Genomic DNA, 19,268 nt, shown 5'->3' on the forward strand with positions numbered 1-19,268 from the left:
TTTGGTTTGTAGTTACTGTGAGGTTCATATATAACATCCTAAATATATAGCAGTCTCTATTAAGTTGATGGTGTCTCTGAAGTTCAAACACATGCTAAAAGAATTTCATTTTTACTTCCCCTTCCATTTTTACATATTTGTTGTCATATTTCACCTTTTTATCATTAGTTCCCTTATCTAGTTTTTTAGATATAATTTTTTGTACTTTTGTCATTTAACCTTTATACTAGCTTTATAAGTGTCTGTTCTACTACCTTTACTGTATGTTTGCTTTACTCATTACATTTTTTCTTTCACAGTTTTTAAAATTTGTAATATGACTTTTTTTTCTACCTCAAGAAGTCCCTTTCACATTTCTCATAAGGTTGGTTTAGTAGTGATTTTAAACTGTTTTAATTGTTATGTTTTCTTTTGATCTGAGAAACACTATCGCTCTCCTTTAATTCCTTCTTAATGATAACCTTGCTGGGTATTCTTGGTTATAAAGTCTTTCCTTTCAGCCCTTTGAATGTATCATTGCCACTGCCTTCTGGCCTGCAAACTTTCTGCTGAAAATTAACTGATAGCTTTATGGGGTTTCCCTTGTATATAGCTAGTTGCTTCTCTCTTGCTTTAAAACTCTCTCTTATCTTTCATCTTTGACATTTTATTATAGGTCATGGTGTGGACTTTCTTGGGTTCATTTTGTTTAGAATTCTCTGTACTTTCTGAATCTGGAGGTCTGTTTCCTTCCTCAGGTTAAGGACACTTTCAGCTTATTTCTTCAAATAAATTTTCTGTCTCTTCCTCGCTCTTCTCCTTCTGGGACCCTTACCATGCAAATGTTTGTTCCCTTGATATTGTCCAAAATAGACCTTAACCTATTATTAAAAATTGTTTTTTATTAAAAAAATTAAATTTCTTTTTTATGTTCTTCAGCTTGGACACTTTCCATTACCCTATCTTCCATATTGCTAATCTCTTCTTCTGCTTCTGGTGATTTACTATTGATTCCCTCTGTGTATTTTTTTTATTCCAGTTATTGTATTCTTCAAGATTTATTTTTTCTTGAAGTATTTATATTTTCTCTTTGTTGAAGTGCTCACAGAATTTATCCACTCTTCTCTCTAGTCCAGTGAGCATCTTTATGACATTACTTTAAACTCTTTATTGGGCATACTGCTTATCTCCTTTCATTTAGTTCTTTTCCTGAGGTTCTGTCTCGGTCATTTGGGGCATATACCTCTGTGTCCCCTTTTTGCTTGACTTTCTGTATTTATTTCTATAAATTAGGCAGAACAGCTACTTTTCCTAAACTAGAAGGAATGATCTTATACATGGGCATCCTGTACAGGCTGTATGCCTGGTGACTGGCTGGCTGGCTCGTGGGGGCTGTGGTTGTTATGAGCTTGGAGTGGGACCAGTGCTGGTGGGATGGCCAGAGGTGAAGTGAGCACAAACCAGGGCAGTCCTGGGGCTTCTCTTTAGAGGGTGACCTGGCCCAACAGCTAAGGGTACAAGCTAGGAGGTCCGGGGCTCTCTTGCACAGAGGGTGCCCCAGCAGAGGAGCTGATGCTGAGGTTGGTGCAAGCCAGGGTGTCCGCATGTATAGGTGCCAGGGTGGCTGTGGACCGCAGTGTTCTGGGGAGCAGGGGCACTAAAGCAGTGTAGCTAGAGCATGGTTGGGTAGGGGGTGGTGTCCCAAGGCACTCTGCACAAAGGGACCCCTGGTGAGTTGTCTGGAGCCAATGTGAGAGCTGGGGGTGCCCCAGCAAGTCATCTAGAGCCAGAGTGGTGTGAGCCGGGAGTGTTCTGGGGTGCTTTGCACCTGTATCACCTTGGTGAGATGGCTGAAGCTGGAGAGAGTGTTGACCAGGAGTGTCCTGGTGTGCTCCAGGAAGGGGGGCGCTTTGGTGGGACAGCTGGGGCTGGTGTGGGCTCACTGATATGGTAGGCTCACTAGCATACCCAGACCCTGTCCCTGTCCACAGTGTCAAGTGGAGGAGGAATGTAACCCGTGGTGCTCACCAGCCTCTCCAACCCAGAGAGAGTTTCAGTAGCAACTTTGCTATTGGGCAGAATTTTAGGACTGGATCCTTTATATTCCAGTTGCCCTTTTAAACAGTGGCTTTTTATTCTGTGCCCTTGGCCTTTGAGGCTGCTGGACTAGGGGTCTGGAGCTTGCTGCAGGCTGGCTAGGACACCCCAACTGCTCTGGTCTGTGCTGTCATGGTGGAGGGTGAATGCAAACCATGGGGCTCACCAGCCCCTCTGACCCAGAGAGAGTTCTAGCAGCTGGCCTGCTATTGGACAGGGTTCTAGGGCTGGTTCCTGTATGTTCCAGTTGCCTTAGTAAACCGTGGCCTTTTCTCATGTCCAAGAGCAGATGAACCTGCTCATGGTCCCTCTGAACTATTCCTCCTCATTGCAGTTTGCAATGAGGGTGGCAGTTCCATTTGTTACCAAGTCTTTGGGTCTCTTGCTGTTCTGTTTGTGGTCTTTTGTCGTGCAGACATTTGTTCCGTCAGTCCTCAGTTCTTCAGGAGGAATCGCTGTATAAATAGGTGTTGGTTTGCTGTGTCTATAAAGGGAGGTGAATTCACGATCTTCCCATATAGCCATCCTGGACCAGGAGCTCAGGCCCAAATAACAGCTATTTTGTATGGTATAGTATTCTTACAATAAAATACACTACAGAAAAAAATGTTAAGAAAATCCTAAAGAAGTAAAAATACATTTATAGTATTTATTTTTAAAAATTTTATTAAAAATCTGTATATAAATGGACCTATGAAGATCACGGTGCTGTTGAAGTGCCAACTCTATTTAAGATCTCCTCATTCCCTGCAAATGAGAGGGGGTTCTTAGCTTAAGAAATGAACTTCTGGTCAGCCCTTGGTTAGACTTAAAGGCTTGAAGGTAAGGATAATATTAGTACCAATCTCAAGTGTGTCACATAAGGATCAGAAAAGACTTCTTCCTGTTGGTCTAGTTATAGAGTTTTCTTGGAAGCCCAATGAGATTTAAGCTGGCTAAAGAATTACATACATACATACACATACATGGAATGAGTTAAAATCTGGATATATTGTCCAGAATAAAAAGATCGATTTTTATAATGAGATTTTCCTTTAGTTTCTTCTCTGTAATTTCCCTTTCTGTACTCAGGGCCACAGCAGGTTCAAAGAGAACCTCTCTGGGATTATTAGTGACTTGCTTTCTCCGGGGCAGGGGCTCTGTCCCCTGCAATCATGGTTTAGCATACAGAAGCCAACTTTATGCATTTAGAGAAAAGTGCCTCTCCCTTCTTGCTGATGCAGCCTGGCCTAGCACACCTGGTGTCGTGAGCAGAGAGGGGAGGAGGGGCTGGTTTTCAGCTCCCACCTGGTCTCCAGGCTTTGTACCCTGGGCAGGGCTCAATCCCAACAACCGGTTTTTAGCAGCCCTGGCTGAAACCCCACAGCCAATTTTTTCCCCCAGAAAAATCATGTTTACAGTAAGTATAGGCTGTGAAAAATATACTTTTACATACCGACACAAAAGCACACATTTGTTTTCTAGGTGATACGTAATCGAGACATATACGCTCTCCTTGAAAACATGAAGACATCTATAGAGTAGACCACAGTGCTGTTTTTAAAAATGAATTTATTAAAATGCTCATAATTATAAAAGAATATTAAAATGCACAGAAATTCACAAAACATTACAAACTTTACATCTTCTGCCACAGTGTATGAAAGCATGGTGAATATTTCAGTTCTACTTTAGTTAAGCTGATCAAACATTTTAACTTTTCAAACATCTTAACGTATAATAGGCACAAAGACAAAATGGTATGAGAAGTGTTTCGATAACAGAGCACACTCTGCCCCCCACTGTGAATTAATGTCTTCTGAAATTCAAGATGCACTCACGGATAACTAAAAGGGAAGGCATTTGGTGACAGTTTACAAAATGGCCTTGCTTAGTTTAAAAAAAAAAAATGACAGCTTTCCCTTTCTATGGACACATCTAAAGTATTTGAGGGATATTTAAAGGAAAATCCCCTGAGTATTTTGGTCTAATGCTTCAATCCATTAAAATTCACAGGCATTACAAAGAGAAATAAAACAAAATGCTCTCTAGTGGTTAACACTGGGCAAACCTAGGGCCAGGGTTTCCTTTCACAGGGGCATCGTCGCACACCCCCTTTTTCCTGGGGTGCTGCTTCTCACATTTACAGATCCAGCCCAGTGATGGCCTGCAGATACAGTCCCACATTTGTCTTCACACTGACAAGTCAGCACTAGAGTTCCATTAACACTGTCGGTGTCACAGGTGGCCCTGGATGCCCACTATCTCGTTGCTTAGGGGAATATTGGCAGTGTCACACATCGTATCTTCTGCCTTTAAAAATATAGGTTTTTTTCCCCCTCCTGTCCACAAAAGCACGTTTTAAACTATGAAGACGATTTACGAAAGATGATTTATGAAACATAAATGCACATTTTTTAAAGTTCTAGCTTACATACAAGGAGATAAGGCAAAAACATTTCCTTCTCTACGCTCCCACAGTGAGTGGTTGGCAAATCCAACACAAGCAGACAGTCCTACCCTTCAGAGAAGAGCTGAGGTACTAAGGGCGGAAGTGACGCCACTTCCGGGAACGGCGTCACAGGTGAGCAAGGAAAGGAACAGATGCACCCCCCCTGGGCAGGACTAGAAGCTGGGAAGAAACTCATTTCTTACTCCCTTGTGCAGGCAGAGCTCGTGAGACCTTTTGTGAGCACTTTGTTCACATTGTTATTGTGATCAAGAAAGTGAGTGAAATGTCCCTGATCCAATGGGACAATGCAAAAGTCCAGAATACTGCTTTGATGAATCCTACATAAATACTGTTTTTGGCTTCTGGGTTTTTTTGTTTGAACATTTATGGCAGGCACTTAGAATCATGACCTTGAGTTAAGCGTTCTATTATAACGAACCTCTAAATCTCACTTCCTTTTCCTCTGCTGCTGGACTGAGTGGCTTGCCTCCTATGGCACCTGGGCATGTAGCAGCACCTCAGTGGGTGGCGGCCCACCCGGTAAGAACCCAGTGCCAGACACCCTCTCTTCTACCCGGCACTCCCCCGTTAACAGTCAGGGTGAGCGGTGCGGCCCGGGTCTTGTCCGGAGCCTTTCCAGAGGGCCTTGCACCCGAAAGGCAGGAAAGCTCGGTAAAGACTGCTGAGCTAACAACTTGAAGGCAAGGTGTGCGGGGTGCAGGCATCAGCGGGAAGTTAACGTGCAGCTCAGGGAAGGGGTTGTGACCAAACCGCGGCCTTAGGGAGGCTGGAAGCTCAAATCAAACCCAGAGTCTCTCTTCTGGATTGGGAGTGATGTGGGTCTATTCCTGTCTCCTCCCTCTCCTCACACCTCCCCTGGTGCGTGCAGTCACAGACAAGTTACTGGGCTGGGAACAAGGGAATGGAGGGGACCACCTTCACCACGCACAGGCTTTGGTATGCTCATCACTTGGATACGCGGAATCCTTGGGAAAAAGGCGCTCCCCACGCAGGGAACGCCGAGTGACTCACAATTAGGGCACTGGCTGTACTCTTAAGTGCGTTGCACAGCACCGTCAAGTCACAGGGGCTGCACAGTGAGCGGTTCCCAGTAGTGCCTGTGATTCCGTACCTCCTTGATCTAATGAATCAAGGGCAACTGGTGGCAAACTGACGGGCTTATCCTTTTAGACCATTATGTTGATAAAAGTGAAATTCTAGGAAACCACATCTTTAGAAGAGGTACATTAATTATCCTGATCAATAGGAGTTACAATTCTATTAGAATCTATAACTTTCCCTGCTTTTGTCATCTGACTCCCTTGAGATCTGCAAAGCAGTCAACACTGACTAGGCACAGAACGTTCTAAGAGTGCTCCTGGAAGATGAAAGGTGTCACTGTGATTAGTACAAGTACACTTCAGAACCTTGCTATCTTTATTCCAATCCATTAAGAGTATTTCTTTGAGATGAAAAGGTAGGCCAAAATGGAGACGGGAACTATTTCCTCTTATTAAGTGAGGTTTCGTTTTCTGTAGGGATGTGCTAACACACTGAAATATTGTGCATTCTTGAGTCTATTTGCCACTTACTACAGCATTCAAAGTGAAATTCTGAGTTAGCTATTTTTAATCACATAAAAAGCAAGCGTGTCTCGCCTTTAACAAAAGTACTGTAAGGGAAAGAGAACTCTGGCACAGATTTGGCGAAGTGAAGAAATGAAGCACTGTGTTAAAGGGGATCATGTGCTTGAGAACAGAAAGGAATGAAAATAGTCATATGGAGGGGAAAAAAATCCATTCTGCTTCGGAAGGGGTGGTTTTTAAGCACACAAAGAGACTTTTTCTGTGTTACCGAAATTCAAATTTATCCAAAAGGGTAACATTTCTGGTTTTCCAGGTGATTAGTTTTATGCATTTCTTGATCTAAGTTTTACACTTTCCAGTTCCTGCATGGCTGGCTGAAACCGAAAAATAATCTGTATGAAAATGGCAATAGCTAAGGCTCCTATTTGCCAAAGTGTTTTAACTTAAACATTCTCATTAGTGATTCATAATATACTTTGACAGAGTTAAATTCTGTAAAGTGCTTCTCAGAACCTAAAGCTCTTATTCTAATTTGGGTCGTAAATTGTTATCTACCACTTCTACCATCCTCTCAGCTATGACCCCCATATTTTTTGTCATATCTTTGAGGTGATTCTCGTGTAGAAGCTTTTGGGTTAGGTATTTTTCTCTCTTGATCTTGCTCTTCGTGCTCTTTGATACATCTGGAATTGCATAGGAGATAAAAAATTTCACAGAGTAGATGATATGCTGTGGGAGAGAAGAAAAATGTCAGTCCCAGAGAAATGGAGGGGAACACAGAGTTCCTACTATTGCAGGACATCTGGCAGCGTATGTGGACAAGGTGCTGGGCACTCCACATATACGTGCAATCTCTCCTGCGCCATGTGCCTCTGCTAACGAGCTATATTTTATTACTTTAAAAACCACAAGAATACTATTTGATATGTAGAACACAACGTGTCTGATGTCTCTCCCACGCACCATGACACTGACAATGCTGTAGTATTTTTGGAGGTGTTCCTTTCCTAGCTCATTCCGGGAGCTCTTCCCCAAAGGTTAACACTACCCTATGTGTGAGTGTATCTGTATCATCTTATTTTTGTAAATGAGCTTAGCAAAATATGTATATATCCCACAAGAATATATTGTTTAGTCTTGTTTGATTTGAGCTTTATAAAAAAGCATGGTAGTCTTTTGAAAATTGGTTTTGTTTTTTTTTTTTTGCTTAAAACTAGTTTCTAAGATTCATCAATGTTATTGTGCAGTAACTTAGTCCGTCCATTACCAATTCTGTTTAATATTCTTCTGTATTTATCCATATTGCCTAGTGAGGTAAGAGGAAAGGCAAAAAAAAAAAAAAAAAAAAAAAAGTGTTTTCCTGGGAGCCAAGTGAAGAGTAATTTCAAGAAGAGCTTCTGTGTCAAATGCTTCTGGTACATTAGTAATAGGAGGGTGAAGAATATTTGAGATGAGAGAGATGCTAGTGTGTCTCACTTACGGAAATTATACAGTGAAGAGCCAAATGGTCGGTTGTGGGAGAGGGAGGTTTTTCTTTTCTATTTCTGAGGTAGGTAATGTATATAGATATGTGGATTTTCTATGTTATGTCACCTGTACATTTCTGGGATAAGCCAATGTGGTCTAATGTCATCTTTAAGAAGTATATTGATAGATTCTGGGGCTCCTGGGTGGCTAAGTCAGTTAAGTGTCCGACTCTTGATCTTGGCTCAGGTCATGGTCTCATGGTTTGAGGATTGAGCCCTGCATCAAGCTCTGTGCTGGTATCACAGAGCCTGCTTGAGATTCTCTCCCTCTCTCTGCCTCTCCCCCGACTTGCGTGGGCAAGCTTTCTCTCTCTGCCTCTTAAAACAAATAAACTTAAAAAAAAAACAGTATACTGCTAGATTCAATTAGCACCTTTTAGGAAGATCTTTGCATCTATGCAGAGAGTGAGATTTGGCTTCGAATTTCCCTTTCTCTTTCTACTCCTGTCTGATTTTAAGATCTTATCTATAAGGAGTGGGAGAGAGTTTCCGCTTTCTCATCTCTGGAGGAAACGAAAATGATCTGTTCTAGGAAGTATGGTATCACTCTCCTATAAAACCATATGGCCCGGTGTTGTCATTGTGGAAAGATTTTTCAATTACTCAGTTTTGCTATGATCCTAGGTTTACAGTTACCTTCCTTCGCACTGTGAAGATATTCGACTACTCTCTTCTCGCCTCAGTGTTGCCATCAGAGTCTACTCTCATTCCAATTTTAATTTTCCTGAGCGGTCCTTGTTCTCTGGGTACTTTTATGACCTTGTCTTTGGGGAGCTGCACTTCTGTTTCAACCTGTGCCCGCATGGGTTTCTGTACTCTGCTTGACGTCTGCTGTGCTTTCTGCTCTGTGAACAGATGTCTGTCATTTATTTGGGAAGAATTTGAGCCATTAACTCTTCAAAGTGCCTCTCCTCTACTAACCCATTTTTTTTCTTCTGTGAATCTTTTGAAAATTGCTTAATCTCTCTTTTGTACTTTCCACTGTCTTCTCTCCCTGCGAGGTGTTGGGAGACCTATCTCCCAATTCATTCTGTCTTTAAACTTCTGCGTAATGCATATGTTAATTTTTAAAATTTCCACTATATTATTCAGAATTGCCTTGTAATTTTTTAGTTTCTTATGGTTTCCTTATTTTTGAATCTCTCATTTCATTGTTAAAACATTGTCATTAACACTTATATTCCTTATCTGATAATGGATACTCTTGAAATTACTGAGGGTCCAAATTAGTTGTCTTCCTTTTTTTTGGCTGAATCTCACTCCTGGTTTTTCTTACTTCCCTTTGTTATTGTTGATCTTTGGAAGTTCGTATTTGATTATTTCAATCTGAGAAAAAACTGTGGTCTAAATTGAGGACACTTTTTCCGCAGAGGATATACACATTTCCTTTTGTTCTGAGGCAAATTTAGTCATTTTGGGGGCCCCTGGCTGAATCCAAGAGTCTCGGGCTCAGCTGGTCCACCTCACTTCTGATGCCCTACTGGGTCCTCTTGAGCCTGTAGACGGCAGCTCCGATAATAGCACGTTTTATTTTGGCCACTACACCTTTCCCCCTCCTCTTTGTAGATTCTCCTTCCTTCCGGTGAGTTCAAAAATGCAAAGAAAAAAAATTTTTTTTCTCATTAAGAAAACCCCTATAGTCATTTCATGTCGGTTGGAAATCACAGAAGTTAGGCAGAATAACAACCCAGGGGACAGATACAAAGAGGCAGCACGGTGTTTCCCCAACACGTCTCTCTGCTCCACGGGCAGTGGGCCGGGCTGGAGGCAGGCCTGGCCACTGGGGGCTCAGCTCTCCTCCCCGTCCAGGGATTCTGAGTCCATCCGCACCTTCGCTCATTCCCATGTTCCTTCCAGGGGGCGCATCCAGCTCGGGGCCCTTCCATAGGCTGTCACTGTGTAATGGCTCTTCTCAGGAGCCACACCTCGGCCCCTCCTCGGAGTTCTGTCCTTCCCCCTGTACCTTGTCCTCCCTGCTCTCCCCCTTCTGGGAGATTTAAGCTTATTCTGAATGTTTTGTAGCGAAAGGGCCCCTCACAGTATCTAGTCGACCATGCCATCAAAGCAGCAGTGTAAATACTTTGTCAACTCCATATATGAATACAAACTAGCGACTCTTGCTGATATAGCAGATACTACAGGAATCCACAGATGCTCGTGAGCTAATGATGAATTGTTTCTTCTTCTGTTGATGTTTTTTTTAATAGCTAACAAACAATACTAGAAAAATTTCAAACCAGGCAGGCAGCCTATCCCACTTTTTTCTTGCTAACAGATTCTCATTTTGTTCAAAACACACCATATACCTCCTGTCCCAGCCTACACTGCTGCTGGGAGGAACTGTGAGCTCTAGTTCTTCCCATTGTGATACAGGTGGAAGTCTACTCTGGAGGCTTCTGGCAAAGCATTTTCTTTTTTTCTTTTGTTTCTTCTTTTATAGTTTATTGTCAAGTTGGTTTCCATATAACACCCAGTGCTCATCCCAACAATTGCCCTCCTCCATGCCCATCACCTCCCTTCTCCTCCTCCCACTCCCATCAGCCCTGTTTGTTGTCAGTATTTAAGAGTCTCTCAAGGTTTGCCTCCCTCCCTCTCCCCAACTACTTTCTCCCCTTCCCTTCCCCATGGTCCTCTGTTAAGTTTCTCCTGATCCACTTATAAGTGAAAACATATGGTATCTGTCCTTCTCTGCCTGACTTATTTCACTCAGCATAACACCCTCAAGTTACATCCAAGTTGCTACAAATGGCCAGATTTCATTCTATCTCATTGACATATAGTATTCCAATGTATAGATAAACCACATCTTCTTGATCCATTGGTAAGTTGAGGGACATTTAGGCTTTCCATGATTTGGCTGTTGTTGAGAGTGCTGCTATGAACATTGGGGTACATGTGCTCCTATGCATCAGTACTCCTGTATCCCTTGGGTAGATTCCTAGCAGTGCTACTGCTGGGTCATAGGGGAGTTCTGTTAATTTTTTGAGGAACCTCCACACTGTTTTCCAGAGGGGCTGCACCAGTTTACATTCCCACCAACAGTGTAGGAGGTTTCTCCACATCCCCACCAGCATCTAGAGTCTCCTGATTTGTTCATTTTAGCCATTCTGACTGGCGTGAGGTGGTATCTCAGTGTGGATTTCATCTGCATTTTCCTGATGATGAGGGATGCTGAACATCGTTTCATGTGTCTGTTGGCCATCTGGATGTCCTCTTTGGAGAAGTGTCTGTTCATGTGTTCTGCCCATGTCTTCACTGGATTGTTTTTTGGGTGTGGAGCTTGGCGTGTTCCTTATAGATTTTGGAGACTAGCCCTTTATCTGATGTCATTTGCAACTATCTTTTCCCATTACGTCAGTTGCCTATTAGGTTTATTTGTTGTTTCCTTTGCCATGCAGAAGCTTTTAATCTTGATGAGATGCCAATGGTTCATTTTTGCTCTTGATTCCCTTGCCTTTGGGGATGTGTCAAGTAAGAAATTGCTGCAGTTGAGGTCAAAGAGGTTGTTTCCTGCATTCTCCTCTAGGGTTTTGATAGTTTCCTCTCTCACATTCAGGTCCTTTATCCATTTTGAGTTTATTTTTGTGTATGGTGTGAGAAAGTGGTCTAGTTTCATTCTTCTGCATGTTGCTGTCCAGTTCTCCCAGCACCATCTGTTAGAGAGGCTGCCTTTTTTCCATTGGATACTCTTTCCTGCTTTGTCAAAGATTAATCGGCGATACATTTGCGGGTTCAATTCTGACTATTTTATTCCACTGGTCTGTGTGTCTGTTTTTGTGCCAATACCATACTGTGTTGATGACTACAGCTTTGTTGTAGAGGTTAAAGTCTGGGATTGTGATGACTCTCATCTTGGTTTTCTTCAGTATTACTTTGGAGTCTTCTGTGATTCCATACAAATTTTAGGATAGTTTGTTCTAGCTTTGAGAAGAATGCCGGTGCAATTTTGATTGGGATTGCATTCAATGTGTAGATTGCTTTGGGTAGTAGTAACCTTTTGACAACATTTGTTCTTCTGACCCATGAGCATAGACTGTTTTTCCATTTCTTTGTGTCTTCTTCAATTTCCTTCATACGTTTTCTATAGTTTTCATCATATAGATCTCTTGTATCTTTGGTTAGGTTTATTCCTAGGTGTTTTATGATTTTTGTGCAATTGTGAATGGGATTGGTTTCTTGATTTCTCTGTTGCTTCATTCTTGGTGTAAAAAAATGCAACTGATTTCTGTACATTGATTTTGTATCCTGCAACTTTGCTGAATTCATGGATCAGTTCTAGTGGGCTTCTGGTGGAGTCTGTCAGGTTTTCCACATAGAGTATCATGTCGTGTTTGAAAAATGAAAGTCTGACTTCCTCTTTGCCAATTCTGATGCCTTTTATTTCCTTTCGTTGTCTGATGGCTGATGCTAGGACTTCCAGCACTATGTTAAACAACAGTGGTGAGAGTGGACATCCCTGTCATGTTCCTGATCTCAGGGGGAGAGCTCTCAATATCATCCTCAATGGGGAAAAACTAGCTGTGGGCTTCTCATTCATGGCTTTTATTATGTTTAAGTAGGTTCCTTCAGTCCCGACTTTCTCGAGGATCTTTATTAAGAAAGAATATTGTATTTTGTCAAATGCTGCATCTATAAACAGGATCATATGATTTTTATCTTTTATTTTGGTAATGTGATGTATCACATTGATTTGCAAATATTGAACCGACCCAGTAACCCAGGAATGAATCCCCCTAGATCATAGTGGATAATTCTTTTTACGTGCTGTTGAATTCAATTTGCAGGTATCTTGTTGAGGATTTTTACATCCGTATCCATCAAGGATATTGGTCTGTAGTTCTCTTTTTTTTTTGCTGGGTCTCTGTCTGACTTGGGAATTAAAGTGATGCTGGCTTCACAGAATGAGTCCAGAAGTTTTCCTTCCATTTCTATTTTTTGGAATAGCTTGAGAAGAATGGGTAGTAACTCTGGTTTAAATGTCTGGTAGAATTCCCCATGGAAGCCATCTGGCCAGGGCTCTTATTTGTTGGGCGATTTTTGATAACTGATTCAATTTCTTCACTAGTTATGGGTCCGTTCAGATTTTCTATCTCTTCCCATGTGAATTTTGGTAGTGTGTATGTATTTAGGAATTTGTCCATTTCTTCTAGGTTGTCCAGTTTGTTGGCATATAATTTTTCATAGTATTACCTGATAATTGCTTGTATGTCTGAGAGATTGGTGGTAATAAACCCATTTTCATTCATGATTTTGCTATTTGGGTGTTCTCTCTTTTCTTTTGTCAATTTTGTTTATTTTTTCCAAAAAACCAACTCTTGGTTTTATTGATCTCTTCAACTTTTTTTTTGGATTCTATATTGTTTATTTCTGCCCTGAATTTTATTATTTTTCTTCTTCTGCGGGGTTTGGGGTGCTCTTGCTGCTCTGCTTCTAGTTCCTTTAGGTGCGCTGTTAGATTTTGTACTTGCACTTTTTCTAATTTCTTGAAATAGGCCTGGAGTGCAAAGTACCTTCCTCTTAGGACTGCCTTTATTGCATACCAGAATTGGGATTGTTGTGTTTTCATTTGTTTCAATATATTTTTAAATTTCTTCTCTAATTGCCTGATTGGCCCATTCATTCTTTAGTAGGATGTTCTTTAACCTCCATGTTTATGGAGGTTTTCCAGACTTTTTCCTGTGATTGATGTTAAGTTTCATAGCATTGTGATCTGAGAGTGTGCATGGTATGATCTCAATTCTTTCATATTTATTGAGGGCTGCTTTATGTCCCAATATGTGATCTATCTTGGAGAATGCACCATGAGCACTTGAGAAGAAAGTGAATTCCACAGCCTCAGGATGTAGGGTTCTAAATATTATCTGTCAGGTTCATCTAGTCCAATGTGTCGTTCTTGTCCATTGTTTCTTTAGTGATCTTCTGTCTAGTTGATCTATCCATTGCTATAAGTGGAGTATTAAAGTCCCCTGTTGTTAGCACATTCTCATCTATAAGACTGTTTCTGTTTGTGATTGTTTTATATATTTGGGTGCTCCCGAATTCAGTGCATAGACATTTATAATTGTTAGCTCTTCTTGATGGATAGACCCTGTAATTATTATATAATGCCCTTCTTCATCCCTAGTTACTGCCTTTAAAGTCCCAGTTTGTCTGATATAAGTATGGCTACTCCAGCTTTCTTTTGACTTCCGGTAGCATGATAGATATTTCTACATCCCCTTACTTTCAATCTGAAGGTGTCCTGAGGTCTAAAATGAGTTTCTTGTAGACAGCAAATAGATGGATGTTTTTTGTTTTTTTTTTTTTTTTAATCCATTCTGCTACCCTATGTCTTATTGGAGCATTTAGTCCATTTACATTCAGTGTTATTATTGAAAAATATGGGTTTAGAGTCATTGTGTTCTTTGTAGGATTCATGCTTGTGGTGGTGTCTCTGGTACCTTGTGTTTTTTGCAACATTTCCCTCATAGAGTCCCCCTCAGGCTTTATCATAGGGCTGGCTTAGTGGTGACGATTTCTTTCAAATTTTGTTTATTTGGAAAGACCTTTATCTCTCCTTATATTCTGAATGACAGACTTGCTGGAATGAGGATTCTTGGCTGCATATTTTTTCTGTTCATCACATTGAAAATTTCCTGCCAAAGCATTTTCTTTGCTGACACAAAGGAACAGCTATGGCTAGCATCACCTTTCTTTCTCCATACAGTCTAGAACACAAATGTGTAGCACGAACACTGCTGTCATAACGTGATGTGCCATGAGAGAGAAGCTAGAGTAAGAGATACTGTCTTCACATCAGAGAGCTGGCTCTAGTAAATTACGTTCACTACTTCTAGTCAACTATGTTATGTGAGAAAAATCAACCTCTCTTTAAGTTACTCTAAATAGTTTTTGAGGTTTTTGCAGCTAAATGTGATCCTAACTGACCATGCCAATCAGGCAACTCCTGAGGCCTCAGAAATTGGTAGAGGTTATTCCCTTGGTGTAAGAAGTTGGTTAAATTTCAAATTTATAGCTACTCTAGTCATTTTTTTAAATGTTTATTTTAGAAAGAGTGAGACAGAGTGTGAGTGGGGGAGGGAAGCAAGAGAGGGAGGGAGACACAGAATCTGAAGCACACTCCAGGCTCTGAGCTGTCGGCTCAAAGTCATAAACCACAAGATCATGATCTGAGCCAAAGTCAGAAGCTCAACTGACTGAGCCACCCAGCAACACCCCCCGCCCCAACACACCTTGTTTTAAAATGTTGCCTTAGTCAGTTTTAAAACTAGTTAGTTTTAGGGATATGAAAACTAGTATAAGAGTTATATTATGGAAATGCAATAAAAATAATACAAATAAAACTATTATAGCAATAAAAGTCTCTCAAGAGAAGAGAGCACATCTTAGTAGTCTTAAATAAGACCCTTCACAGTCCATCATGTGGGACAGTCCCCACAAGTGCCCCTCTCCGTGCCCATCCCCCCCTCCCCCCCAACATCCATCAGTTTTTGTCAGCATTCAAGAGTCTCTCATGGTTTGTCTCCCCCTTTCCCCCACCATTTCCCCCCTTCTTCTCCCCCATGGTCCTCTGTTAAGTTCCTCCTAATCCTCCTATATGTCCCACATGCCCCAAATTAAAAAAAACCCACTCAATACTGAATCGAGAGGGACTAATTCCCCGTAGTACACAACATGCTCTCACTTTTTCAAGCAGATAGTTTTGTTTTATTAGAGCTTTATGGATATTCTCATGTTAAATTTGATTAATAAATGTCCTAATTATTAGCAAGAGATAAGAAGGTATTTTATTTTAAAACTTTTTAATGTCTTTATTTTGAGATGCAGAGAGAGAGGGAGACACAGAATCTAAAGCAGGCTCCAGGCTCTGAGCTGCCAGCACAGAACCCAACACGGGGCTCAAACCCACAGACTGTGAGATAATGACCTGAGCCACCCATGCACCCCGATAAAATGCATTTTAAGTCAGAGTTGGCAACACTGAATGCTAATAAAAGGTCTGCAAATACACTGCCTTATAAACTATTTCAAAGTAGACTTCTCTTACCTCCATGACAATGATAAAAGCCAACTTGGCTGCGATCACGTGCCAATAATAGATGTTGTGTTTATACTCTTGTGGGTGGCCAGGTGGGTACCGGAAATCACGATACCTGGAAACAAAATGGAGGGATGTAAGGAGGTAATTCTTCTCGACCAACTACTGTAAGCAAGGGCCCATTTCAAAAGAGGTCATGGGGCACCTGGGTGGCTCAGTCGATTAAGCGTCCGACTTCGGCTCAGGTCATGATTTCATGGTTCGTGGGTTCGAGCCCCGCCTCGGGTTCTGTGCTGACAGCCAGCTCAGAGCCTGAAGCCTATTTTGGATTCTGTGTCTCCCTCTCTCTCTGACCCTCCCCTGCGCATGCTGTCTCTCTCTCAGAAGAAAAAAAAAAAGTATTTAATGCAATGATCTTTTAAGTTGGACATCATATAAATTTTCTCCAAGAGTTTAATTTTCTGACAAAAATCCTGAAAGCACTACTCCAGTAATACTTCACTTAAGACAGGAAGATGATGGTAATGATGTATTCCATCTATGTATAAACAAAAGTGTTAACATTTTTTTTTGCCAGTTTTATCGCTGCTTTCTCAAAGAGTGTAACTAAAATGACTTAGCCTATTTTCAGACAGGTTTATAAATTTATTTATATAATGTATCCTCAGGCTTCACTCAGCCACGGGCAATCTCTCTGTAGAGAGTAGTGCCCATCTGCTTGTTAAAATTTTCAACCTCTTCTCAGATGTCCTGTGCTTCTGCTGTTGCTGTCTCTCCCTCAGGTAGCACATCTCAAATTTTCTAACTGTAACCTATTTGACCTACAAGAGTCTAACAACTCTTCAGAATTATGTCAAGTAAGAGTAAGCAGATTCAGCGAGGAATTCTAAAGAGGCTCTACTGTGTGTAACTTTGAAAGATTTATTTGGGGCTTTTTCCTGGTTTCTTGGTTGTGTTGCTGAGAATTTTAGCCAGAAAAGGGTTTGAGGAGTTGAACTAAATGAGATTTAGGGCCTCTTCTAGGGTTAAGAGTCTTATTTAAAAAACAGACTCTTGGGATGCCTGAGTGGTTCAGTCTGACTTTGGCTCAGGTCATGATCTCATGGTTTGTGTCTACAAGCCCCATGTCGGGCTCTGAGTTGTCGGCACAGATTCTGTCTCCCTGTCTCTGCCCCTCCCCTACTCACCCTGTCTCTCAAAAATAAACTTTAGAAAAATTTTTAAAAAGGGAATTTTAAAAAACAGACTCCAGGACCTATAGTGAACATACTGTCAAGTGATTTACTTGATGTCTACTGACTGCAGTTGACCTTACTGGCCATTACAAACATTGCAGAGAGCTTTGGAGTACTTTCAGAGAATACTTCTGGGCTAGGCTGAAGTATTTACATTTCTCATCTTTGTATTTCTTTAAGTGAGAGTGCTAGTTTGTCATCACATTGTCAATACATCAGGTTGTGCTTGGATAACAGATTCGTCATACCAATGGAATGATCTTGTTTTTTTGGACCTCCTTGCATTTCTTCATTTCTAAGATACAAACAAGACTTCTTTCTTGGATCAGTCTCCCTGTAATCATTTGAAACCCTCATCTTTATATCACGTTTTATGGTTTGAATTGAAAGGTCTGACCCTTGTCTGTATTAACTTTTACATCCTTTCCTTTTTTAAGTTTGGCTGAAAAGAAAGCTAGGAAAAAAAAATGTCTCCAGCAATTTTATCTAGAACTCTATTACAATAAAAGTCCTTTAAAAGCTGAAGTGCATTTTTAAACATGTCAGTGGAACTTGCCTGCATGTGGTATATTTTTCAAGCCCAGAATATGGATTTCCATTGCTTCTGTTTTTGAAGTCCGCGATGTTGAAGTAGGAGAGAGTGTTGTTGATGTATCCCTCCATGGTGTAGTGGGTGTGGTCCCCATAAGGGGGGACGGAGAAGGACCAGTAATACACCAGGCGTGGGATCATGTCTGATGTGAAAGCGATGATCATGGCCTATATTGGGAGGAAAATAATAAGGAGACATTAATTTGGAGCCTTTATAGCTATGGGTTAACAAATGTTCCAGAATTATAGTCTCATCAGTTGATTTTTTTTTTTAAACTGAAAGATTCAGAAACTTTAATCCTTCCTCTCAGAGGGCATAGATAGTGAATGTCCTAAAGTCTTTAAACAACTGCTTTAAAAAATAGTTACTTCCTCTTGGTCTTCAGTTCAAATAAGGGCTGTCCAGACGTGCACCTGCAGTTGGAAAGCAAAAGCCTACAAGTTGCCTATTATGTTTGTCAAGTACAGCAAGAGTAACTGTAGACCACTGTATCCTGGGTAACTCGAGTTGCTTGTTATATATATTATTATTATTATTATATATATATTATATATAAATTAGATTTTCACAAATTAGAAAATTATACAATCCAATCAAGCTTTGAACTCTACTAGATATAATTTTAAGCTCTCTTTTATGATTTAGAAGATCTTTTTGTACAAGTAATATTAGGGTCAATATTATAATTAATTTGGCCTCACACAATTCCTTTGTAGAATTTATAATTGATGTAAAACTGATCTTTTAAATCACTTGACTCTTAAAAATAGAACAGAAATTACATAAAATGTTTTCCTTGATCTAATAATGGTCTTCAATTTCATACTTATTTATACAAGTCAACCCATAGTCAGATTTTAAACTCTCAGTATAGACTTATGTATGTTGCTTCATTAGAAAGCAAGAATTTTTTATTAATTTTAAAATGTAGGAAGCAAGAAAGTATACTGGAGTTGTTCCATTCATAGTGTCAAATGTATGCCTATTTTATAAGATCTAGTATCTAAGCTTCTAAACTTCGAAAAGGGTAACTGGACAAAATTATGAACATTATCAAAGTTTAGTTATATTCCCAGATTAAAGGAATAGATATAGGTCAATTTTAAACCTGGTCCTGTGTCAGGCAGACCTCCATTACAATGCAAAGCTATTATGAGTTACATGAATTTTCTCTAGAATTCTTTAATTTGGGCTTTAAACTCTCCAATGTGTAAAATTGGTTTGAAGGAAGGAGAAAGTAAGGCATATACTTTAATCCAAATTCTATGTGAATAAACAAAGCTAAATGATTCAGGCATTTATTGAGGTAGAAAGACAGGATTTTGGCACAACATGATTTTCAGTACTATTCATCTGAACATGTGGTTTAGATGCAGAGAAACCACAAGCCAACAAACAAGATCTTGGGCAGAGCAAGAAAAACAACTAAGGGTCTTTTCTATTGCAAAATGACCCCCACTAGTAGACCAGCTTTCTCATTTCCGTGTGTGTGTGTGTGTGTGTGTGTCTGCTGGTGGGGAGAAGGGGGTAGTCAAGAATATTTTACTGTTCCAGATTTGAATAGTTTAAAATTTCCTGTTATCATTTAACTATAGCTTTTCACAGAATCACCTGCAGATGTGCTCCAGGAAGCTGCAAAAATTCCAACAAGGAAGATAATTCTCTTGTCTTCTGACAAGATACTTTTTCCTCCTGAATTGAGCTGCTTTGAGACATGCTGCAAGAGTACAAATAAATGCAGTGTGCTTCATTTCCTATGCTGTTCTGAACACAATTTTCCATTT

At 40.5% G+C, this 19,268-nt stretch overlaps 1 protein-coding gene across 2 annotated transcripts in view; it reads right to left on the minus strand.

Annotated features, from left to right (window-relative positions):
* Window positions 1–3,674: 3,674 nt before the first annotated feature.
* ANO6 (anoctamin 6) overlaps window positions 3,675–19,268 on the minus strand; it is a 201,320-nt gene continuing 185,726 nt past the window's right edge. For both annotated transcript variants that reach the window (XM_039253292.1, XM_039253291.1), the window contains 3 exons: window positions 17,449–17,651; window positions 15,667–15,772; window positions 3,675–6,822 (listed from right to left, as the gene is read on the minus strand). In XM_039253292.1, the coding sequence (XP_039109223.1) occupies window positions 6,616–6,822; window positions 15,667–15,772; window positions 17,449–17,651 (516 nt within the window). In that variant the 3' untranslated portion in view covers window positions 3,675–6,615. The remainder of the gene's footprint in view (window positions 6,823–15,666; window positions 15,773–17,448; window positions 17,652–19,268) is intronic.

This window comes from Hyaena hyaena, unplaced genomic scaffold (assembly GCF_003009895.1).
Source record: "Hyaena hyaena isolate Hyena2069 unplaced genomic scaffold, ASM300989v1 scaffold_445, whole genome shotgun sequence".
Classification (NCBI taxonomy): Eukaryota; Metazoa; Chordata; class Mammalia; order Carnivora; family Hyaenidae; genus Hyaena; species Hyaena hyaena.